The following is an 18,163-nucleotide window of genomic DNA, read 5'->3' on the forward strand; positions in this document are numbered from 1 at the left end:
GTCCCATGAGTGTTTTGTAGCAATCTGCTATGCAGAATGATTCCATTTCTCTAGTATTCTACCAATGAAATAATCTACTTTACCTGTAACTCCGAATATGCGATTCTCCCTTCTCATATTCCTGCAAACTGGTAAGCCCAGGTATTTGTAAGAGTTGACTGATCCCAAGTGTAGTTCACCGACATTGTATCCATAGAACACGGTTTCTTTCTTTTTTTAATTTTCCATATATGAGCATTTAAAGCAAGTTGCCAATCTTTCCACCACTTTGAAATCTTTTCAAGATCTGATTAAATATTGCTGCAGTTTCTTCTTCTTCTTCTTCTTCTTTTTTTTTAAGTTTGAGCTTAGTATTAGTATTGTCTGCAAGGTCATTAATATACACCATGGACAGCAACGATCCCAACACGCTTTCTCAAGGCCCACCAGAAGCTACAACTTCATCATCTGTCAATGACTCTCCATCCAACATAGCATGCTGTGTCTTTGCTACCACGAAATCCTCAGTTCAGTCACAAATCTCACTTATGACCATACTTTTGATAATAAATGTGTGTTTTGTAGTGAGTCAAATGCTTTTTGGAAGAGAATAAATATTGCACTTATGTAACTGCTTTGGCCCACATATTTTGGGTATCTTGTGAGAAAATGTGTGAGTGGAATTTCACATCATTGATGTTTCTGGTGGAACACATGCTGTTTGATATAAATTGAACTTAAGAAAAGGCAGTATTTCTTAAAAATATGTAAAAGCTGTGTTGGAAACATATAGTGCATGGACATGGCTCCCAAGTCACCACTGATTGGCAGAACTGTTGTGAGTGTGTACCGTCAGTTCTAGGTACTACAGGAAAGAAAACAGAATCAAACAAACAACAGATTTCTAGATGGTGATTACATAAAGAATGCCATAGTGTAATTCCATGCATGATTCTGTAAGGGGTGTTTATGTTTCAAGAATTAAGGTGGTGGCAGTGAGTTTGCAATGATTCTAACAATCTTCCTAATCAACGAGCACAGAGTAATGCTAATCATGTAAGCATAGTGTGTCTGAGAATCTCTCATGTTTTCATAGGAGTAATCCAGTTTATTGGTCATTTTTGTTCTATCCTAGTTAGTAGATGGGGATGATGTATTGTAAAAAAAATTAGCATTCATTAAGATGACACAAACATAAAGCTTTTCACAACCAGTTGTCTCAGCTGGGGGGAAAAAATACAACCAAAGGAACATAAATGTTTTTGTAGAACAGGGAAAGTAAAAAATTCATTGCAGCAGATATACTTTTCAGTCAGGAAACCATGAACTGATAAGTTTTCAGTGTGGTGAAAAGATTGGCAACTTGCTTTAACTGCTCTGAAATGTAAAATTCTGCACTTCCAAGATGAAAAAAAAGTAGAATCCTATGATTACAATACCAGTGAGTCACATTTGCAATTGGGTAACTAATGCCAATATACCTGTGTGTATAAATCTACAGGAACACAAAATGGATTGATCACATAGGCTGTTGTAGGTAATGCAGGTGGCGACTGCAGTTCATACACAGAATACTATGGAAACGCAATCAGTCTACAACGCACATTGCATACAAAACAGCTGTGGAACTCATCCTAGAATACCGATCAAAACTGTGGGACTTTTACCAAATAAGACTACAAGGCAACATTGAAGCTACATTAATATGAGCAAATAAAGGCTGTAAGAAGTTTGATCTGAGATTTTTACATCAAATTCCACCATCATACCTTAGCGAAAGGTCTTGCTAAGAACCTGTGAAAATTCTGGTCCTACATAAGATTGCTAGAAAGGATTCTACACAGTGACTTGTTGACGCAGTCTTGTGTGACCATAGAACACAGCAAACGGAAAGCTGATGTTTTAAATTTCGCATTTAAGAAGTCATTAACTGAGAAGGATCGTACAAATAAATCATTGTTTGACCACTGCACGGACTCCCATATGAAAGACATAGTAACAGGCATCCCTGGTGTAGAGAAGCAACTAAGAGTACTGAAAACAAACAAGTCACCAACTCTAGATGGAATCACAATTCAGTTTTACACAGAGTGCTCCACAGCATTGGCCCACTACTTAGCTTGCATTTATCACAAACCTCTTACCTAGCACAAACTCCCAAGCGACTGCAAAAAAGTGCAGGTTACTCCCATGTATCAGAAGGGTAAAAGAATGGCTCCACATAATTACAGACCAATATCTTTAACATAATCTTTAACATGCTGCATAATTCTTGAACATATTCTGAGTTTGAATATAATTAATTTCCTCGAGGTGGAAAAGCTTCTGTACACAAATCAGCACACATTTAGAAAGCATCACTCATGCAAAACTCAGCTTGCCCTTTTCTCATGACATCCTGCAAACCACGTACGGAGAACAACAGGCAGATTCTACATTCCTAGGTTTTCGGAAAGTATTTGACATGGTACCCCACTACAGACTATCAATGAAGGTATGAGTGTATGGAGTAGGTTCCCAGATAAGCAAGTGGCTTAAAGACGTTTTTAGTAATAGAACCCAGTATGTCGTTTTCAATGGCACCTGTCTGTCAGAGACAAGGGCATTATCAAGTGTTACAGGACTACAGTTATTCTCTATATAGGTAAGGGTGACTACTAGTTTACAGTTGTTTGCTGATGACACTGTGGTGTACAGGGAAGTGTCATCACTGAGTAACTGTAGGAGGATACGTGATGATTTGACAGGATTTCTAGTTGATGTGATGGACATCAGAATTTTATAAATATAGAAAAATGTAAGATAATGTGGATGAGTAGGAATAACAATTCTGTAACATTTGAATACATTATTAGTAGTGAGCAGCTTGACACGGTCACATCAATTGAATATCTACGTGTAATACTGCAAAGCAATATGAAATAAATGACCACTTAAAGATGGTAGTAAGGAAGGTGAATGGTCGACTTCACTTTATTGGGAGAATTTTAGGAAAGTTTATATCATCCATACAGGAGATTGCATATAGAACACTAATATGACCCATTCTTGAGTACTGCTCAAGTGTGTGGGATCTGCAATAGCTTGGATTAAAGGAAGACATTGAAGTAATTCACAGGCACGCTGCTTGATTTCTTACCATTAGGTTCAATCAACAACAAATATTACGGAGATGCTTTGTGAACTCAAATGGGAATCCCCGGAGGGAAGACAACGTTCTTTTCACAAGGCACTACTGAGAAAATTTATACAACTGCATTTGACGCTGGGTGCAGAATGATTCTACTGCTGACAATGTACGTTTCACATAAGGACCATAAAGATATGACAAGACAAATTAGGGCTCATAAAGTGACATATACACAGTTGCTTTTCTAAAACTGCATTTGTGAGTGGAACAGGAAAGGAAATGACTATTAGTGGTACAAGGCGCTCTCCGCCATGCACCATTCAGTAGCTTGCAGGGTATGTATGTAGTTGTAGATGCAGATGTAGAAGGACAGCACAAATGGTCGCAAGTGTGACTGACCTGTCGGTGAGTGTTAAAACAACTAAACTGGCAGATGCTTGAAGACAGATGCAAACTATTCCATGAAAGCCTACTTAGAAAGTTTCTAGAACCAACTATTAAGTGCCAAATATAGGAATAAACTGCTCTCTATATGTCTCTCCCATAGGTACTGAAATGACAAAGTTAGATTAAAGACAGCACACAAAGAGGTAATAAGGCAATCATTCTTCCTGTGCTCCATACATCAGTGGAACAGGAAAAAGCCCTAATAACTGGTAGAACCAGGAGTATTGCCCGCCATGGAATTTACAGTGGTTTGTAGAGAATAGATGTAAATGAATTAATGAGAATGACATTTGCCTGAAGGTTTATACATTGATACAGTGAACTGGTTTTCATCTTAATGCCTTGGATATGCATCAATTGAGACACAAATACAACATACTTATAAACACATTGAAAATGTCTTCATACAGAAAGATTAATTCCTACACAAGAGATAACATGTAATTTCTTGAGTCTTGTTTAGTGTTTCTTAGCATAACTCATTCCAATCACATAGCTGGGTGCCAGCTGAATAAACTAAAGCTCAATGAGATGTTCTGATTAACTTATACAATGTAACATGATTGTTGGAGACCGGTTCATAATTTAACAAATGATTTAAAACAAGAGTGTTTCTATTCGTGAATCTATTTCATCACAAATCAGTAGAGCACTGTATTAATAAATTCCTTTGGTGCCCCCCCCCCCCCCCATACACAAAATATCATGAAATAATAAATGAGTAAAGGCAAGCATTCACACATAGGTGAATGATGCGTAGCACACACAAACATAAAACAGCAGACAGACACAAATAATCTTCAAGCTAACACTCTTTTACTAGTATAAGTACACACTTTTGCAGAGCCAAGTACTCAATAAACTGACCCCAATGTAAGGAGTGCTGCTATCTCTGACGTTATGAGTAATTCAGTCATTTTGCAAAAAAGGTGCGCAGGATTTGTTCTGCCATTTGTGGTTGAAACAGTACCATCTTTGTTAATCAATAGCCCTTATGGAGGAACATATTGAATGAACATAAATTAAAAGGATTCTATGATCAGTGATTACCTGTTTAATTAACAAATAATCACAAGATACCAATGGTTACCTCAGTATGAACGCGAAATGGACCTACCTATTAATGCAACACTCCATCACTCCAGGCACTGTTAGGGATTTGTGTCAACATGCTGAAGAGGCAATAAAACAAAGTAATTTGACTAGCACTGTTGTTATTTCAAAGAAACATTTTCCATTTTGCAACTGAATAACTTTAATAGCTGAAAAGTATAACAGAGATGTGTTCATATTAGGAACACAGTCAGGTTTATTTGATAATGAATCATGTTCTCTATGTAAAGCTCCAATACTTAAGTCTGATAGCCACAAAATTAATTAAAATAACTGAAACAAAAAGCTTTACATCTGTTGGTGTGACAAGGACAGTAATTTCATATCGGTTTCTGCGGTAGGACACAGCTTACATTTTATCAGCATTACAGCAAAGTAGAGGAGTAACTTTACAGCATGCTATGAGTGGACGTGTTTGTGAATTGTGTGCGCACCTATTTATATTTACACTAGAAAAAGAACAGTAGCTTGACAGCCAGTGCCACCTCTCTACTGTTAAGTTATTCTATGTGCCACGCATCATTCTTCTGCATATGAATGATTATCTCAATTAATTTTTATATCTTGTTTCCATTTTGGTGTACCTGTTATTGTACAACTTGTGAAGTTCATTAACTTTAAAGGCTTACTTGGCATATCCTGCCTCATACAGGAACTGAGGCACTTGAGTTGTTTTTCCACTACCAGTTTCACCTGCGAGTACAACCACAGGATTTTCATTAATAGCTTCCATTATTGCCTGTTCCTCAGCTAGAATTGGAAGCTTAAGTCTACTTTCCTGCATTTCAGCAGTTCTGTGAACAGGAACAAAAACAGCTGGCTGACATGGTTTCTTTCTGGTCGGTTCTGCACTCTTCACAACAGTACCACTATCAGATTGGCTGTTTACTGTAGGAACATTTTCACAGTTATGGGGTGCATCAACAGGCGGCACTCTGTTAGTCACACTTTTTGTGGGGCTATTTTCTGATGACTTTAACACACAATCCCTTAAATTCTCAGTTTTAGTCATGTTATCCATTTCAACAGATATATTATCTACTTTTGACTTTACAGCAACACCTGAAGAAGAGTTACTGGCTGCCTCTTCGTGTTCAGTCTCGTTTCCACTACTGCTAACACTTTCAGCCTCACTATCACTATCATCACTGCCATCCGAGTCCTGAAAAATTAACAGTGTAAGTAGCATTCATGTGTGCAAACTGGAAACTGAATACATTTAGACATCCTATGTTGTACAACTTGAAAAATACAAGTACTAACTATGAAATGTACACACATCAAAAAAAGTTTTGCATCAGCCTGGTTCTCAGAACTCCTGAAGATAGGTGTTGACTGTGGATATTGTATTACAGGCCACAGTCCCTTTGACTGTTCAGAGATGTCACTAAACCTGCCAAAAGATGTAAACAATCATGTGTGAGCAGCACCTATTAGACGGAGGGGGTCTGACAGCTAATCAGTTCCAATGATTTAACCAGGAAGGAGGTACACGGCTCGTGTTGTCTGTAGTTCAACCATGCCTAGACAGTCAATACCGCAGTTTGATGGCGTCCACATTATTATTTTGTGCCAGGAAGGGCTCTCAACAAGGGAATCATCCAGGCGTCTCAGAGTGAACCAAAGTGATGTTGTTTGGACATGGAGGAGATACAGACAGACAGGAACTGTCAATGACATGCCTCACTAAGGCTGCCCAAGAGCTACTACTGCAGTGGATGACCGCTACCTATGGATTACAGCTCGGAGGAACTCTGACAGCAATGCGACCATGGTGAATAATGATTTTTGTGCAGCCACAGAGCGTCGTGTTACGACTCAAACTGTGCGCAATAGGCTGCATGATGTGCAACTTCACTCCACGGTGAGGTCCAGCTTTGCAGCCACGACACCATGCAGCGTGGTACAGAAGGGCTCAACAACATGCCAAATGGACTGCACAGGATTGGCACCATGTCCTCTTCACTGATGAGTGTCACACATGCCTTCAACAAGACAATCATCGGAGACATGTTTGGAGACAACCTGGTCAGGCTGAATGCCTTAGACAAACCGTTTAGCAAGTGCAGCAAGATGGAGGTTCCCTTTGTTTTGGGGTGGCATTATGTAGGACTAACGTATGCTGCTGGTAGTCATGGAAGGTGCCGTAATGGCTGTACAATATGTGAATGCCATCCTCCGACCAATAGTGGAACCATGTCAGCAGCATATTGTTGAGGTATTCATCTTCATGGACGACAATTCGCACCCCATCGTGCACGTCTCGTGAATGACTTTCTTCAGGATAACGACATCGCTCGACTAGAGTGGCCAGCATGTTCTCCATACATGAGCCCTATCAAACATGCCTGGGATAGATTGAAAAGGGTTGTTTATGGATAACGTGGCCCGAAAACCACTCTGAGGGATCTATGCTGAATCGCCATTGAGGAGTTGGACAATCTGGACCAACAATGCCTTGATGAACTTGTGGATAGTATGCCACGACAAATACAGGCATGCATCAATGCAAGAGGATGTGCTACTGGGTATTAGAGGTACCGGTGTGTACAGCAATCTGGTCCACCACCTCTGAAGGTCACACTGTATGGTGGTACAACATGCAATGTGTGGTTTTCATGAGCAATAAAAAGGGCAGAAATGATGTTTATGTTGATCTCTATTCCAATTTTCTGTACAAGTTCCAGAACTCTTGGAAGAAAGGTGATGCAAAACTTCTTTAGATGTGTGTAATAACATTGAACTAAACTATTCATAATAAATAAAGTAGATAGAACCTTTAGCATTGACAGTTTGAAGATCATGAAGTATAAAAATGTATGTACTTTTTACTGTAAAAAATTTGCAGATATTAGTCTCTAGTTGAAATGGAGGTGCCTTGTTAGAAGAAACCAGCTGCAGAATATTTTCAGTTCAACTCTCTGAAAGGTAGGAAGCTTTCAGTCTCACATTCGGCATCATGTACAGACACACTGGTAGCCTACACACAGTAGAGTTTTCTTTCATTAGCATTTGAGCTACCTGTGACTCACTTCATTCTGACATGTGATCACACATGACATACATTGATAAACATAACTGGACAAATAGACTGCCCCTAACTGGGGGTTGCCAAAGCAACAAAATAGTTCTAAAGTTTCACATCTGTCAAGGATGCCTTTCAAAATAGTAAACAACTGGAAACACAACTTTAAACATCTCCAGCTCTGATTCATTAATTTATCTATTCAAATATTAGGAGCTTGATGCTTAAGTTCATTTCATTAAGTAGTAAGTTAACACCAGATCTAATTACATTATATTCGAAGAATAAAACACATTAAATCAGTAGGATTATCACAATATAAATATATTTTAGGCATTGTAGAACAGTTAGTACCAGCTGAATGCAACACAGTAGCAATGACAGATTCATGGTTTTCATCCTTTTTGATTACTTTATATTATTAGTTATATTTACTCCAAGGCACTTTTTAAATGCTTGTTTGCAAGATGTTCCATATTTGTAAATAAATGATTTAGTACAAGATATCAAAACCATTATTAATCATATACTGTAATAAAATACAGTTTAAGGTACATAATTTCCTTAACACTTGTACAGGGTACATTTTAAAAAATCACAACTGCGAAAATATTAGAGAATCTGGCTTGGTTGTAAAATGTTTACATCTACATCTACACAGATACTCCGCAGGCCACCATGTGTGGGGTGGAGGGTATCCTGTACCACTGCTTGTTATTTCCTCTCCAGTTCCACTCGCAACTAGAGTGAGGGAAAAACGACTTCTGTATGGGGGGAAAAAAAAAAAAAAAAGGTTCAAATGGCTCTGAGCACTATGGGACTTAACATCTATGGTCATCAGTCCCCTAGAACTTAGAACTACTTAAACCTAACTAACCTAAGGACATCACACAACACCCAGTCATCACGTCTGTGCGGAAGTACAGTACCTTATCTTCATGGTCTGTACACGCAATGTATGTTGGCGGCAGTAAAATCATTCAGCAGTCAGCTTCAAATACCAGTTCTCTAAATTTTCTCAATAATGTTTCTCAAAAAGAACATTGCCTCCACTGCAGAGGTTCTCATTTGGGTTCCCGTGCCATCTCCATAACACTGATGTGTTGTTCGAACCTACCAGCAACAAATCTAGCCACCCGCCTGTGAATTGCTCTTGAAGATTTTTTGCTTTGTGCTTGTTGCTGATTTGGCCTTGAGTACATCAAAATAATGGCAGATGAGGAGAAGGCACAAGGTCTCATCTGGTATGCAGAATCCAAATTTGTTACAACAGTGTTGCAGAATTATTGACACCAGTGCGGGAAGACACGACCAGTGAAAAAAAGCATAATGAAGTAGTTCAATAATGTTTTAAGAGACAGGCAGTGTCAAAGACCTTCATTGAAATGGATGTCCCCTGTATCTCATCCACATGTTGACAGACTGCAAGGTGCATTTCAATGCAGACCCCAGAAGTCAGTTCATCGTCCCCACATGAATAGCACGAAGCAAGATCAAAGTTATGCCTTTTAGTGTACAAAGTGCAAATGGACCAAGCATTTCATCCAAACAGTCACCTTTAGTGTAATGCATTCATATATTCCATGCTGACCAGCATGGACTCTAACAATGATTACCTGAAAAATAGCCTGTTTTTAGATGAAGCAACGCATTTCTGGACATGTTAATCACCACATCATCAGGATTTGGTGCTCTGAAAACCAACATATCGCCCATGAACACATCTGTAATATTCCAAAGCTTAATGTTTGACATGGCCTAATGCACAGTGAAGTGATAGGCCTACTTGCTTCACAGAGAAAATCATAACACAATATGTTTACCAGGACATGCTACTGCACATCAAAGAGCTACAGTCACCCATCATCTTCCTGGATAATGGTGTACATCCAGATTTTTTGAAAATGTGGGATGTACTGAAACACAAATTTCCCAAAAGGTGGATCGGTCATGGTAGTCCCATTGCATGGTCCCCATGCTCTCCCAATGCCATGCCATTATACTTCTTTTTGTGACATTGCACCAAAAATCGTATGGGCGCAACACTAATCAATGTCTCTGCTACCTTTCGCACAGGAACTAATGAAGCAACCAGCACTGTTGACGATTCATTGCTGATGCATACATGGACGGAACTTGAATATCCCCTTGATGTAATACAAGTGATGAATGAGACTCACTTTGAAATTTTGGCATAACAGAAAAATACTATGAGAGCTGCTAAAAGTTTTACAACAAACTAGGGTGGACTATCTCTCACAGTTTCTAAACTGCACTTTTTGAATGGTAATGGGACTTTACTGGCACCCTGTATCTCCCCTTGTACGTTAGATTTTCTTTAACTTAAAGACTTTACTCTAGTAAAGTCATTTAGCGCTTTTACATTCTCATATAAAAGTTGCTGCTTATCACTATTTCCTCCAAATTGATGATTTTCCTTTGTCCAATGCAACTATGCTTTCTAACAAAGCAATGTTAATGGCATACATTAATATCTGCAAATTTCTTACAATATTTTGTTAATTCAACCCTACAGTAGATGCCGTTACATGTATGTAACATAAGGTTTCTATGGATTCCATTGGTATTCAACCTATGCTAGTGCACCAATGCCCATTGCTATGCACTTGTACAAGCCATGCATCACATTCTAGGAGGAATAATTGGAACTGCTGTAAAAATATCACCTTTGGCTATGTTTGTAATGTCTTAGGTACACCAGTGCAGAAGTTGGTTGCCCTTCAGTCATGCAGAGCATGCAAGATCCTTTGTTTGTGTGGATAATGTGTTTTTATTCAGTACATATTAAATATTATCCCTATAATTAAGAACCAGAGGACAAATTACTTGATTTCTTTTGGTTATGTCTATTGAAATATACATGAAATGTAGAAATGAACTACATTACACAATTGTAATATGCAGATCTCTGTGACATTTAGATATTTCTTTTAGTTTCTGTTAATGATTGATGACATTCTTGATGTTCTCATTGATCTCAATGCATTGGTTTCTCTGAACTTGATGACAATAATGTTAACAATTTTTGTAACAGCACAGAAACTTCCTCTAGTGCACAGGTGTTGCAAGAGTCGGCTGTTTTTAATTCAGTAAAACATGATGATGTTCTAGCTAGAAGATGCAGAGCTGCATTACACTGATGGTTACTTTAGTCCAGAAACTCATCCATTTGTGCAACTTCTGGCAGATAACCCTCAAGAAGTGATCTCCCACTTGCAGTAATTCAGTACCCAGAAACTGGACACAAGTATTGACATTATCACCACTGAGCCAGGGCAGCTTTTAGGTGTGTGTTTTCAAATAGCTTGGCAAAAATACCTGATGTGTACTGTTATTGGGAAAAAAAATATGGCATGTGATCTGGTTTCTGATACAGTGACACGAAACTACTTTCACAAACTAGTTCTCTGTTGCATTTCCAGGGCCATCTTACTGCTACCGAACTGACAAAGAAGGAAGATAAGCAACATGAAGTGTCCTTGCTTGTGTTGGTTATTCACCAGGAACACCATGAAGCATATCTGTGTGGCCTGTAGTGCACAAACTTTGAACCTAAGAAGACAGAAGGATTCAATCTGTCTGAGTCATAATTCTTTGAGGAAGCTTAAAGAAACCATCCTCGGAGCGATGCTAGTTATTTTTGAACGTTACAACCCAGTTTTGATCGAATTTTCTCATGTTGAGAAATGAGAAGGAGCAATTTAGTTTTACTTTGTAAAAACCCTTCTACAGCCAAGATTGTATAAATATTCCCTTATTTTTGACAACCGGTTTTGACACACTTGGGTGTCATCTTCTGGTTTTCAAAAACTTTTGCTAAAAACATGTTCATCATGAGTTGAAACCTCATGTCAAGTTGTCATATTAGCGGATAAGTTGTAGCACTTTATGTAAAGATCTGACAGAAATAAATCAAACAATCAAAAAGCACCTTGCGCACATGGCCATGTTCATATACGTAGTGCTCACAGATGATTGTTAAGTCTTAAAAATCACAATATACAGTAAAATGTACCATAGTAGATCTATTTATGATAGCTTGACATGTTCCACTTGCTGATGATTCACCTTAGACAGTGTACATGGTGCCATATACACATTTCTGCAAATATTAGCTTGATATGTTCCATTGTTTGATGATTTACCTTAGATGTTGTATATGATACCATTTACACCCACTAAGGTGAATCATCATCGGATGGAACATGTCATGCTAACATAAACAGATGTGTTATTATATATTTCATTGTATATTGTAATTTTTAAGGCTTAACAATCATCTGTGAATGGTACATATATGGACATGGCCATGTGCATTAGTTGTTTCTTGACTATAAATGTTGTATCTATGACAAGCCTTTGCATAATGTGCTACATTTTATCAACTAATATGACAACTTGGTATGAGATTTCAATTCACAATGAACATTTTTTGTAAGAAAAAACTTTTAAAAAGCAGTTAATGAAAGCAAAGTGTGTCGAAACTGGTTCCTGAAAATTAAGTATTTATGCGATCTTGCTTGTGGAAGGATCCAATTTTGCTTTTTGGGATTGTTGTAGCAAAAACTTCTGACATACTCAAGCTAGATACAACTTTAATACCAAATTTTATGAAAATTTAAATGTACTGTAAGGCTGTTGTACACATTCCTAATGTCTTCATTAATTATAGCAACATGCAAAGGTTAAAACTTACTTCCAAACCAACAACATTTGGGTTGTTGCTACACGTTTTACTCTTTTCCTCTTCAGCACTTGCTAAAAGTCGCCTCCTCTTTGCGCTGCCACTAATGCTGTTCAAAACAGTACCATTTTCCACATTCAGCCGCTCTGTATTCTTCTTTGTGCTGCTCCCAGACTCTGACAAGTGACGTTTTAGACCTTCTGTCTGTATTTTTGTAATGGATGTCAGCTGATTAAGAACTTCAGGTGAAGCTTGTACTTTAGATAAGGCTTCCAGTAAGTTGGCACGCTACAAACAAATATTAATATACTACAGTAAAATCCATAAAAAGCCATAACAAGCAGTGTATAGCATGTCATCTTAATCAAGAAAGTATTTTAACATTATTTAATACTAATGAACTGCAGTACTGTTATAATTCTCATAATGGAATGAAAGTATTCCATCAACGAGATACTGATTTTCTTTGTATGGCTGTCATTACATGTGCTTTTACTAAATGAGATGGAAATATTGAACCCACTGGTATCACCTATCTCCTTTAACCCATGACATCAAAACGGCAAACAGAAATCAGTCATTGAAATACAATATGTGTAAAACGCATGCCATAAGAAGAATTATAGCTGATCTCATGAAATCATATTCACTGGCTTCACTAACTCTCAACCAAATTGTCTCCTTTTAACCAACTAAAGTGCACACATGGTTAACCAGGCTCTTCCGCAGTGTGCTGCTGTTGGCATTTTGTATGAAAAAAATACATTGTGCTGTTTTCTAGATGGGCCTGACAACCAACAAGCAGTCTATCCACGTAAATGGACAGAAGGTTTATTCTGTTTCCATTTGTTGTAGCCAACTGGGAGATAGCATGTGGTAGCCAACGAGAAATGCTGAACCTTGTTGTGGATTGGCAAGACAGCCAATCCACTATGAGGAAGCCGAAAGGCACGCGTTTAAGCTCACGCAGGCTGGCGTGAGGTCTGGAACAGGACAGGGAAATGAGACTAGCAAAAATAATATGTAGCTGCTGGAGTACTTAACTTTAATCCATAATTGGTGAACATTGCTCTTGACGGTACATGTTTTACAGCATCAATAGTAACTGGTAATGGCGCCTTGCTAGGTCGTAGCAAATGACGTAGCTGAAGGCTATGCTAACTATCATCTCGGCAAATGAGAGCGTAATTTGTCAGTGAACCATCGCTAGCAAAGTTGGCTGTACAACTGGGGCGAGTGCTAGGAAGTCTCTCTAGACCTGCCGTGTGGCGGCGCTTGGTCTGCAATCACTGATAGTGGCGACACGCGGGTCCGACGTATACTAACGGACCGCGGCCGATTTAAAGGCTACCACCTAGCAAGTGTGGTGTCTGGCGGTGACACCACAAACCTAATGATTTCTTTGGGTGGAAAATGGAAAGTCATTTGTTTTTGATACTGAGGGTGAGAAAAAAACTAGTCATGCTGAAGACCGACCTGTAGTGTAGCCTAAGGTCCAGGTTAGGTTGGAATGTGACAATTTGATTATGGGAAGCCAACAGATCTCAACATGAAACTACGACTGCTGTCGCAGACTGATATGTAATGTAGCATGAGACAGATGTTCATCACTGCGACAACCTACTTATGGATCTTATTTCCATTTTTGCTGAAAATTCTACCAATGTGGTTACAATTTAACATAAAAAAACAGCTGACTTTATTTATGAATCATAGGTAACTACAAACGAGCATTCTGACTGGCTACCAGCAACTGACTCATGATTTGTACCGTTCACTTCCCATCATTCAGTGGATGAATAGTTACCAACAGCAGCACACAACAAGAAAACCATGTACACTGTAAGTGTTCTTTTACCACGAGTCCTCTTATGCAATAAAGGATGAACATATTCTAGGATAAAATGTCTACATGGTACTTACTGTTAACAAGCTTTATACATTCTATAAAAGTGTGGATAAAATGCAACAGGTAAATTTTATTGTTGGAATAACAACCTTATATATCAAAACTTCCTGGCAGATTAAAACTGGTCTGGGATTCGAACATGGGGCAAGTGTGGGCAAGTGCTGTACTGACTGAGCTACCCAAACACAACTCACAACCCATCCTCACTGCTTCACTTCCACCAGTACCTCATCCCCTACCTATCAAACTTCACAGAAGTTTTCCTGAAGAACTTGTGGGACTAGCACTCCTGACAGAAGGGATACTGTGCAGACATGGCTTAGGCACAGCCTGGGTAGTTACACCAGTATGACTGAGGAGGTGATAAGACATGTGAAAGTAAAGCTGTGAGGACAGGTCGTGAGTCACGCTCAGGCAATTCAGTTGGTAGAGAACTTGCCTGTGAAAGGCAAAGGTCCCAGATTTGAGCCCCGGTCTGGTACATGTTTTAATCTGCCAGGAAGTTCGATATCAGCGCAAACACACAACTGGGTGAAGATTCATTTTGGTGCCTTACATATCACTTATGATACAATTTGTGAAGTGTACCTGTGTAAAAACTTATTAAAATGACTGTCCAGTTTTACTTGGATTTTTTATTTTCTGTGGTAAAATTGTCCTTGAAAGTAGAAAGTCTGTACCTGGTGCTGGGCACTAGAGGCTGCATAAATGATGCTTACACGACAGTAGATTTAAATCTGGTCAGTCGTGTCTTGCGCAGCATGCACTTTTGCAATACAAAAAAAAAGAGAAGATTCAATTTCTGTACATATATACAATATGTTGACCAGAGTTAAACTGTGCAGTGGTCATCACTATTTGTAGACAACAAACTTATATTTGCCAGGATTCAATAAAAATTCACTGGAGTCTGTTCATTACTAATTAAGTTACTGAGCAAAGAATAAATATTACACATGAATTTCAGAATGTAAAAGATCTTAAAAATATTTGTGACGGAGCTAAATTATGCTACTGTATAATCATGTGAATAGTGAAAAGCATCATATGGCTACTAAAGTGTATGTGCTCTCAAACTACGGATATGAGTGAATAGTACAAGGTGTTCCACTCAAACCTCCCTGATTTCCAGACCCAGGGGGAAAAACAGTAGATATGACAATGAAAAATACACCACACTGTAGAGCTTATCAAAGAATTAATTTATTTATTTATCATCAATACACCTCTACATGTGAACCATCTGTAGCATGAAGAACATCGAGTCTATATTCAATTTCTTGCCAAGTTCTTTGTAACATTTCCTCTAGTATTATTGCAATCGCATTAGTGATACGATGTCGCAACGTAGGAATATCATCCACTTTGGTCGCATACACGCGGTCCTTCACGAATACCCACATGAAGAAATCAAGCGGCGTAATGTGGGTGAACATGGTGGCCAGGCGATGGGTCTTCTGTGTCCTATCCAACGACTGGGAAATTTCCTATCCAGAAACTTGTGAACAGCCGTTGGACAATGCAGCAGAACTCCATCTTGTTGAGAAACTATGTTGGGTTGCAAGTCTCGTATCTCAGGGTACACAAACTGCTCCAACACATTCACTGTTTGTTCAGCAAAAAAGAATGGTCCAACAATCCTGTCATGCATTAGCCTGCACCAGACGTTTACTTTGGGGCTATCACGAACATGTTCAATGACAATGTGCGCAGTTTGCGAACCACAAATCTGAACATTATGCCTATTAACCCTTCCTGATATATGAAAGGATGCCTCATCTGAGAATAAACATCTTTCCAGGAAGCTGGCATCCATATCAATACGCTGCAGCATATCCGCAGCAAATTGTTGTCGGCGCAGTTTAGCGTTCGGCGTCAGATGTTGCAGAATTTGCACTTTGTAAGCACACATATGCAGACGCTGGTGAACTACACGATCCAATGTTGACTGAAGTACACCAAGTTGCCTAGATGCTTGATGAATTGACTTACATGGGCTTCTGAGAAACATTTGTCTAATGTCCTCCACTGTCTCTTCTGAAACTCTGTAACGTGCATTGCCAGAATGTTTCAGAACACTTCCTATGGCCAAAAACTTCCTATACCATTCCTTAATTGTTTTCACATCATGTGGATCACATTCATATATATGAATGAATATATGATAGTAATCAGCGATTTTGTTTCTGCAAACCACACTACTGCTTGCACGCGCTGCTGCGGAGTGCCATTTTCACTTCATGCGACCATGCTGCACTCTGGCGATGATACTTGGCACTTCTGATGCGGGAATATAAATTCTTTAAGATTCTCTACAATATGGTGCACTTTTCATTGCTGTATCTACTTTGGTTTTTTCCTCATGGGTCCGTGAAATCAGGGAGGTTCAAGTGGGACACCCTGTATTATGAGGAGGATATATTTATTGCTAATCATTGTATGGAGGAAGCATAGAATCACAGAGATGCACAATTAAAAAGCTACCACACATTTAAGCTTTTGGTTAGATGGCCTTCTTCTGAAGCAGAAAACACACACAGACTCACACAAGTATACATGCCCATTGTCTCTGTCTGCTGTGGGCAGACTGAGGTCTGCAACTGTGCCTAATGGGGGAAGCAATCTCTGCCAAAGCAAAGTTACTAAACAAAGCCTTCCGAAATGCCTTCACGAAAAATGACAAAGAAAATATCCCAGAATTCAAATCAAGAACAGCTCCCAACATGAGCACTGTAGAAGTAAATAGCCTCAGAGTAGTGAAGCACCTTAAATTACTTAATAAAAGCAAGTCTTCTGTTCCAGACTTTATACCAATTAGGTTCCTTTCAGAGTATGTTAATGCAGTGGCTCCATACTTGACAGTCATATACAACCATTTGCTAAATGAAAGACCCGTACCCAAGGACAGGAAAGCTGCACAAGTCACACCAATATTCGAGAAAGGTAGTAGGAGTAATCCACTAAATTTCAGGCCCATATCATTGATGTCAATATGTAACAGGATTTTAGAACACATATTGAGTTGAACAACCCCCCCATGGGGAGGCTTGCGTGCCTCAGCAATACAGATAGCCGTACCGTAGGTATAACCACAACGGAGGGGTATCTGTTGAGAGGCCAGACAAACGTGTGGTTCCTGAAGAGGGGCAGCAGCCTTTTCAGTAGTTGCAAGGGCAACAGTCTGGATGATTGACTGATCTGGCCTTGTAACAATAACCAAAACGGCCTTGCTGTGCTGGTACTGTGAACAGCTGAAAGCAAGGGGAAACTATGGCCATAATTTTTCCCGAGGGCATGCAGCTTTACTGTATGATTAAATGATGATGGCGTCCTCTTGGGTAAAATATTCTGGAGGTAAAATAGTCCCCCATTCGGATCTCCGGGCGGGGACTACTCAAGAGGATGTCGTTATCAGGAGAAAGAAAACTGGCGTTCTACGGATCGGAGCATGGAATGTCAGATCCCTTAATCGGGCAGGTAGGTTAGAAAATTTAAAAAGGGAAATGGATAGGTTAAAGTTAGATATAGTGGGAATTAGTGAAGTTTGGTGGCAGGAGGAACAAGACTTCTGGTCAGGTGACTACAGGGTTATAAACACAAAATCAAATAGGGGTAATGCAGGAGTAGGTTTAATAATGAATAGGAAAATAGGAATGCGGGTACGCTACTACAAACAGCATAGTGAACGCATTTTGTAGCCAAGATAGATACGAAGCCCACACCTACTACAGTAGTACAAGTTTATATGCCAACTAGCTCTGCAGATGACGAAGAAATTGAAGAAATGTATGATGAAATAAAAGAAATTATTCCGATAGTGAAGGGAGACGAAAATTTAATAGTCATGGGTGACTG

At 39.0% G+C, this 18,163-nt stretch overlaps 1 protein-coding gene across 1 annotated transcript in view; it reads right to left on the reverse strand.

Annotated features, from left to right (window-relative positions):
* Positions 1–18,163, reverse strand: part of LOC126100598 (probable ATP-dependent RNA helicase kurz) — a 170,384-nt gene that overhangs the window by 131,613 nt on the left and 20,608 nt on the right. The window contains exons 3-4 of the mRNA XM_049911225.1: positions 12,412–12,687; positions 5,299–5,831 (exon numbers count right to left, since the gene is read on the reverse strand). Coding sequence (XP_049767182.1) covers positions 5,299–5,831; positions 12,412–12,687 — 809 coding nt within the window. The remainder of the gene's footprint in view (positions 1–5,298; positions 5,832–12,411; positions 12,688–18,163) is intronic.

This window comes from Schistocerca cancellata, chromosome 9, assembly GCF_023864275.1.
Source record: "Schistocerca cancellata isolate TAMUIC-IGC-003103 chromosome 9, iqSchCanc2.1, whole genome shotgun sequence".
Classification (NCBI taxonomy): domain Eukaryota; kingdom Metazoa; phylum Arthropoda; class Insecta; order Orthoptera; family Acrididae; genus Schistocerca; species Schistocerca cancellata.